The 8,489-nt window shown below is 34.1% G+C and overlaps 1 protein-coding gene across 1 annotated transcript; it reads left to right on the top strand.

Moving 5' to 3' along the window:
- The first annotated feature begins 140 nt into the window (after nucleotides 1-140).
- LOC148614751 (lanC-like protein 3) lies at nucleotides 141-7,187 on the top strand. The gene is made up of 4 exons (XM_088589082.1): nucleotides 141-668; nucleotides 1,489-1,612; nucleotides 2,358-2,573; nucleotides 4,707-7,187. Exons 1-4 carry the CDS (start codon nucleotides 141-143, stop codon nucleotides 5,072-5,074), a joined length of 1,236 nt encoding a protein of 411 aa, XP_088445208.1. The 3' UTR covers nucleotides 5,075-7,187.
- Nucleotides 7,188-8,489: the final 1,302 nt, after the last annotated feature.

Consider the following 8,489-nt stretch of genomic DNA (forward strand, 5'->3'; position numbering starts at 1 on the left):
CCATTCACCTTCCAAAAATGCTAAATTTAAAGAAATCAATTCACGAACACTTTTCTGACTTAGATCAATTGAGCTCTATTTCGGGCATCTATTCCGTGTTAATTTCCATGCGTAATTATATCACATTTTGAACATGCAAAATGCGTTACTTTAAGAATCAGTTCACCGATTACGTTACAGGAGCGGATGTTCAGATTGACAGGGCTAAATGGAAAACTTGCATTGAGACTGTCATTGATACAATTCTGAAAAATTTTCCTCCAAGCCCAGATTCGTGCGATGGGAGTCTGTATGTTGGTAATATTGGGGTTGCATACATGCTATATTACTTGTCAAAGCATGAACAATTCAGAGAAAAGCGTACTGTGTTTCTTGAAAGAGCAGAGGAATATGTAAAAGTTAATCAAGACTTTATTGCTAGAAGAAAATGTAAAGACCCCCCATCAGCATTCATTCTTGGCCCAGCTGGTGTAACAGCTACGGCCTGTCTCCTATCCAGTGCTGAGGGGAATACAAGTCGTTGTGATAAGTATGTTGAACAGTATGGAGCTGAAGCAGTGAGATGCATGAAAATTGATTTCTTCAAACATGGCTCAGATGAAATGTTAATTGGCAGGGCAGGCTATTTATGTGGGCTTCTTTCTTTACAACAGAACCTTGGTAGAAAGGTATGAAAATAAAAGGCTACACCTTAGCCCATCCCCACCCCCCCTAAAAAAATACAAAAGGTCTGTTTCCTGATACCCTGCCTACTCTTTTATTTTATTTTATTGTATTTTTTATTTTTTTTTGTGCCTAACCTAAACATTAAATGGCTATTTTGGCTCATTTTGTTAAAAATCTAGATTGTCTCCCCATTTACTCAGTGTAAAATATTGTTAAAAAATATAATAATTTCCCTACCTACCCTATTTTGTCAGGAAACAGGACTATTTTTTTTGTCTTATTTTTTCAATTCACTGAAAAAAAGTTCTGATTTGCATGATTCAAAATGTACAAATGTGGCCTCCACAGCCCTTCTTTTTTTTAATATAATTTCATGTATGCATGCATGTACTAATGAACAGCCAAAAGGAGGCTGAGGGTCACTTCCAATATTCAGGTTTAAAAATGGCTATTGTATATACAGGGCCCATTTTTAGAAAGAATAAAAAAAATTGAGATTTCCACAAATTCTTCCTTGAATAAATTCTGACTAATCAAATAACTTGAAATATTGAAGATATGAGGGCAAGCCCAAGAATTAAAGAATAATTTAAGATTTTTTATGAAACCAAGGCTTGATGTGCTTATGGAAGAGATCAACTTACTCATCCACCCAATCCTGTTTACACAACTTGAGCAGTTAAAATTAGGATATATGCTGATGTGAATAGAGTTGAGGCAAATATTTTGACTACCTCTGTCCTTGATTATGAACTTGCCATGTAAAAAAATGTTCAGGTTTAAATGTGATAGATACCCGTAAACCGAGATGCTCTATTACAGGTTCTAGATGATTCCACCCTGTATCAGCTCTGCTCAGTTATTATTCAGTCTGGTCAGCAGCATGCAGCAAAGCATTTATCAAATGCACCACTCATGTATGCTTATTATGGTACTGAATATTTAGGTGAGTTTTTTGCATGTTTTTTTATGAGTTATCTCCCTTCAAACTTGCTTTTCTGATTTTTGATTAATTCGAGAAAGTACTTTCACTATTACTTATGATCATACTACATTTCATCAGATATTTTTGTTAGGGAATCTTTTGTTACCAATTTCCCTTTCCATTCTCTTATAATTCAATAAATGGATGAAAAAAACTTCACATTCTCTATGTTTGTGGGGGCTAGGATGCTCTGTCCATAGAGCAACTAGGATGTTTGCCCAAGGTGGGGGAATGTAGTACCCTCGGCATGTTACATATTGATGTCGTCAGGCCATAATACAGAAAACCTGACTGCAAACCATAGCACTTTTACAGTGGATTCCACTTAATCAATTGCATACTCCTATTACTGGGTAATTGCATTTTCCATCTTATCCATACAAAACCTTTTTATTTCCCAATAAGAAAAAGCCAAAAATTAGGAAATTTCTAAATTTTCTAAAAGACATAAGTGAAAAAAATATTTAATTTAAAATACTTTGAAAAATTTAAAACATAAAGTATTTTCCCTAAAACTAATAAGTTCTGTTTTTGTTTAATGTTTTCTGACGAGCAGGCTATACAATAAACAGGAATCCACTACCTAAATATGACCACAATCAGGTTTATGATGTATGTCACGACTAATCCATAAATTGATTTGAAATTTTGTTAATGGTAATACTAGACTCACAAAAATAGAACAGAATCTTGATTTTGTTTTTAGGTGCAGCTCATGGTCTCTCAGGAATTTTTCAGATGTTGTTGAGTTTCCCAGAATTCTTGAAAAGTACACCAGGAGCAGAGGATATAGTCAGGAGTGCAGTTGATCATTTCTTAACTCTGGAGGATGCCGAAGGGAACTACCCTCCTGCTATGGATGAAGTTGGTCAGCCTCGTCCTGATGGCGAGGCACTAGTTCATTGGTGCCATGGTGCTCCAGGTAAAAATTTTATGCACCTTTAGGTCTATTTTTACCTGTTATATTAACCAAGTTGGGTACAGATATACTAAAATATATTCTCTATTCACCCTGGTATGGCTAAAAAAAAATATATATGTGTTTATGATCACCTGACCTACCCTCATTTTATCGCAGCGACCCTAACTTTTTACTGGCAATTCTCTGACATTCCGGAAATTCCCGCCTTCTCTGTCACTGGTACCAGTATTTATCGTATTAAGCAGACAAAAATGTCATAGCTCCGTTTAGCAATTCAAGAACTTCCATGGATATATTCAATGAATATCATGATTTTCATTTGAAAAACAATGCTTCATGTAAAGTAATGTCTCCAAATAATTTTGAGGTTACTCCTAGATTGTCAAATGGAGAAGTAGTGACATTTTTCAGTGTTATACAGTGTTTTTACCTGTTTGAATGAGCCTAATGAAGCTAATATTGTTGCAAACTGTGTCTGGGTTCCAGCAGAAAAGGCAGACACACAGACTATAAATGCCTATTAAAAGAAAACTAGCTGACAGACAAGCATGTGCACCATTACAGTGTCTTCTGCTTCTCTCAATGTAGCTTATTATTCGAGAAACTACAATTGAACTCCCCTTCCCCTCCTCCCCAAAAAAATTGACCTACCCCCCCTGTTTTTAGCTCACCTAGCCAATGGCCAAGTGAGCTATTGCCATCACTTGGCGTCCGTCGCCATTTACAATTTTTCAACACACTTCTTCTCTGACACCACTTGACCAATTGGAACCAAACTTTGTGCGAATGTTTTTGGGGGAATCATGCATAGAACTGATGTGGGGATTTTTGATCCGTCAAAAAACATGGCTGATGTTACAGAAAATAGAACAAAGGGGTCAGACAATAGTTTTTCACATATATCTCCAAAACCGTTAGGTTTAGCCAAATTTTGGCATGAAAAAAGTGTTCAGCATGATGAGATCTATTTATGGTCAAATTTTCATTTTGATATGTTAAGCCATGTTGGAGTTATTGCCCTTTTTCGACATTTCTTTGCTATTTTGAATTTTATTTCTTTCAAACATCTTCTCCTCTGACACCACCTGACCAATTGGAACCCAACTAGGTATGAATGTTCCTTGGGGTATCCTGCATAGAACTGATGTGGGGATTTCTGATCCGTCAAAAAACATGGCTGCTCTTACTAAAAATAGAACAAAGGGGTCAGACAATAGGAGACAAGTATTTCCAAAACTGTTAGGTTTAGCAAAATTATTTCTATAGTTGAAATGACCCATATTATAAGGCCTTCAAAAGTTGTCAGGGATCAAAGTTGTCAGCTGACTCATGTCCTTGAAAGATGAAAAATGACTGGTTTTTTTTTTACAGTTATAAGCCAATATCTTTAAAACTATAAAAAGAAAGAAACTTTCTATGGCTGAAATGATCCTTATGATAGTCCTACCAAATCTTCTTGAGTCAGAATTGTTGGACAACTCCTTGTTAAATTTCTTGCCCTTGAATGACAAACTTGAACCAGGTGAACGATTCAGGCTCCTGGGAGCCTCTTGTTTTTTTCAGCATGTGACAGTGAATACACATATTTTTTTGGCCTAACCAAATACTGGAAACTAAGAAATTAGTGTTATGTTTTTGTAATAGCAAATTGTACCGCTAAGTTGCATTTCCAATTATTAAAATTCACAGGTAGGATTCCTCTCTATTATGTGAAATAAAATAATTCCTGCTTTTTTCACCTGGGCCGATGATCTGTATGTGTTTATGTCTCAACTATGCATTATTTTCGAGAATGTGCCACTGGCATTGAGGTTATTTTATATAAACTAAAAGTATAACAGTCATTCCTTATAAATTACAATTTGTATTAAAACATTCAAAAATATTGATGACCTCACAATTGCATGACAAAATTTTGTCCATTAGATGATGAGTGGAACTTTTTATCCAGTCGGAAAGTGTACTATTTCTGAAATAAAATTATTCTTAAATAACACCAATACATGCAATATGCTATAATGACTATTTATCATATTTTACCTAAGGGTGAAAAGTTAAATATTTTTTCCTGTATGTTCATATTCATCCAAAATGGTTATCCAGCTGATTGCTTGCCTTTTTTTTGTCCATAAGGTGTCATCTACATGTTTGCTAGAGCCTACAAGTTATGGGGTGACGATAAATATCTGCAAGCCTGTATAAGATGTGGTGAGCTTGTTTGGAGGAAAGGATTGTTAAAGAAAGGTCCAGGAATCTGTCATGGTGTGGCAGGAAGTGGTTATGTTTTCCTCACTCTCTATAGACTTACAAATGATAAGAAATATCTTCATCGTGCCTTGAGGTTTGCAGACTTCATGTTCACAAAGGAGTTTCAGAAAGGAGCTAGGGTACCCGATACTCCATATAGCTTGTATGAAGGATGGGCTGGTACTGTGTGCTTCTTAGCTGATCTTTTACAACCTGAAAAGGCAGAGTTTCCATTCTCAAATGTTGTATTTTGAGTACAAGCAACTCATGTAATGAGAATACTTTGTTATTGTGGTTAGAAACATAGGACTGGAAGTAATAGCATTTTGTAGTAATTCTTTATGAAATGTACAAAACTCTTCTTCAAGTGTTATTGCAACCTTATGTTTCATGGTGAAAATGGAATTTTTTATGTCTACTTGCATCACTGGTACATGTTGGGTAGTTTATAAAACTCACTGTCTATTATTATTTCGGTATTTATACTTACCAGAATCAGGTTGAGACTACTCAGTACTGGTTTTGCTCTTGTTGTCTCCCTTGTTATATACTCAGTTCATATTATTACCATTTTAATTGAGGAAAAATAGCTTATTAAGATTTGGGGATAATATATGTATTATCTAGTTTGTTTTGTTAAATTTTTTAATGCAGTCTCTCAAATGAATTTTACATTCAAGATTTTGGTAAGCCAATTGTTTTGGGTTTCTAATTCTCCCTTGCAGAGATCCCAGTTAGTGAAAACCTCACCACAATAAAATTTCTTGAAATACCATTTACCGGTAAATAGCTTAGATTGCACTGAAAACTTTTTACTAGGACATCATATCCCCCACCTTCTCAATGTTCAGATACATGGGAATTTCTAACACTGATGTCACATATATTTCTTTTCTAATTGGCATAGGGAATATATTTATGATGCAAACTTCATTTGAGGGACTTATCACAATTATTTTATCATGTTAATGTTTACATCAGCAACTTAAGAGGTTGATAATTTATTTATTTGAATTTTAAAACTTTCGTAATCTGCTTACGTAGATTTAATGGTTAAATTACTGCTCTGTTGTGAGTTTTAAAACTGCTCATGACTAAATTTTCAGGGAAGCTACTGCAGCTCAGGAGTTTAATCCAATTTTCTGCAAGAGAAACTAGTGCTGCTAATTATGTTAAGTTTGTTTTTGAAAATTAGGCTGTTAAACACTCTCTCATTGTAATTATATGTTTTATGCCAATGATTTTTGTAATACCTTCTTCCTATTGTACATTTTTGGTGCTTTTTGTAATTTGCGCCATTATTTTGTAGTGAAAATTGCTATCATGGTCAGTAAAGCCATCATAAAAAAATTCCTACATTCTCATCCATCATTTTTAAAAACTAGGGATGGGTAGCAAATTTTATGTATTTTTTATTTTTATCAATTAAAGTGAAAAATGCTGTCAATTTGAAAGAAATTGACCTAAATTGGTAAAAAAATCAAAATAAAACTTTTGGGATGAGAATTTAGGAATTTTTTTTTTTATTTTGGCTTTATGTGCTCATTTTGTCATATAAGATTAGTTATTTCAAAAACTGTTTCTGAAAGAAAAATAATTTCTGCACATTTTATAATTACATTTTTTAATTACAGTGTAGGATAAGTACTCAGTTCAAAGAGTTTTAAAGGCAGATGCAATTTAATGTTTGGACAGGTTTAAACATTTTGGATAGGATAAAATGGAACAAAATTAGTAAGTGCGAGTGAAGTTGGATATTGTTGTGTTAATAACTATTGATTACAGTTCATACTTCAGAAATCAAAAGTAAAGATTGACACTCAGTTTCTACATTTTGGAAAAAAAAAACAGTTCTGAATAATATGGAAAAGAAAAATGTATGATTACAGTTTTATTTTACATTATGTAATCTTTGAAAGTTTGTTGATGCTACAATTTTCATTAGAATCAAAAACCTCCAGTGCTTACAGCACTTTGATTTCACGTCAATTTTAAATACTCATTGTTCATTGTAAACTTAAAATAGGTTGAAGGGTTACTTAAGTGTTTTTCTTCAAAATTGTCTCATAAGCATTTTACCCTCATCTTCATGTTATCATCAATAATTTTAAACCAAGGTCACCTTTATTTTGTTATACAATACTGGTAATTCTAATACATGGATCCACAAAAGATCTGTAACTAATTCATGATAGATTTGATTTATTTTTTTCCTTTATATTGTAAACCGGTGCTTTCATTTTGTTTACAGCATACAATTGGCTCAACTTAATGATACATTTACATTATGGCCATATACTTTTTTTTTTATATTGTAGTACCTGCAATACTGAAGTATTTTTTTTTCAATAAATGGATTCATGAATATTGCTTCTTGTAGTGTATTTATGCAGGAACCCATCATAACTTTATCCATACAGAGTGTCAGTTTCCAATACGACAAACTCTCGCTCATATTTTTCAAATTCCATCTGACTGCACATTCAACCAGTAGCTGAGTGAATATCTTCAAGTATACTCTAGTGCTTATGTTCATCATTGTTTTTAAACTGTGCTGCTCAAATTTAGCATACCCGAAATAAGCTTCCAGTGAGTTTATTCTATCACTTTGAGGACTTCATCCATTAACATTTCACATTTTGCTCGACTGCTTGGAAAACCTTGACTAGTTTTAACAAAACTTGGCAGAAATGATTATGCAAGAGCTTCTAGCAAAGTTCCATTTGATCAAACAAGATGTAAACCAGAGGATATCTAAGCTTCTGATTGGTCAAATTTCGAAAATCAACTCTTCTGCAACCAAAGTCACCAATGTTTCTTAACTTGATAATGCCCTTCACAAAGGATCCACTTTTTGTGGGGCTCAAGGGGTGGCTGCTGCCACTCAAAAGTTGACATCAAAACCCTGAAGGGAAACCTATTTTGGCTTACATCGCTGGTTTTACTTACCAAATGGAGACTTAACTTATCAGAAATAATAAAAGGGGCAACTTAAACATGCAATAAAATTGTTGTTGTCCATAGTCACTTGGTTTTTGTGGGTTAATTTCAGTATTAGATTTTAAAACAAGGTTCCAAACAACAAAAGGAAGGTTGAATTGATTTTTGGGGTTATGACATCAACTGTTTAAGAATTAAGGGCCAAAAAGGGGCCTTAGACAAGCATTTCATAGAATTTAACTATTAAGGCCTGAAAGTGGGGCCAGAAACATGTATTTTCCTGATGTTCAGACAATAACCTGACTATTACAAAGTGCCAAACCACTGAAGGAAGACTGGGGTTGATTTGGGGGGGGGGGGGGGGTCGACATGAATTTTGTAGGAATTAGAGAAAAAAGAGGGAACTGAGACAACCATTTTCCTTATTTGTATATACTATTTCGTAATAAGTAAATGTAAATGGACCTCGTATAAACGTTACTATAAGGTGCCATACCACAAAAGAAAGACTGGGATTGATTTTTAAGGTTGTGACAATAGGGGGCCAGAATTAAGTACTTCTATTTTTCTGATTTCTGAATAATAACTCGATTGAAGAGGAATAGATTGCTTTGAAATCCTACAAGGTGCCATATCCCCATAGCAAGTTTTGGTATTTTGCAGGTTTTGACTTGAACCATTTAGGAATATGGGCCAAAAAGGTGACCAATTCAGTTGAGGTGGAATTTT

The sequence above is a fragment of the Perna viridis genome, chromosome 6 (genome assembly GCF_037379345.1).
Source record: "Perna viridis isolate PV_CMFRI_1.1 ecotype Kerala chromosome 6, ASM3737934v1, whole genome shotgun sequence".
NCBI classification, from domain to species: domain Eukaryota; kingdom Metazoa; phylum Mollusca; class Bivalvia; order Mytilida; family Mytilidae; genus Perna; species Perna viridis.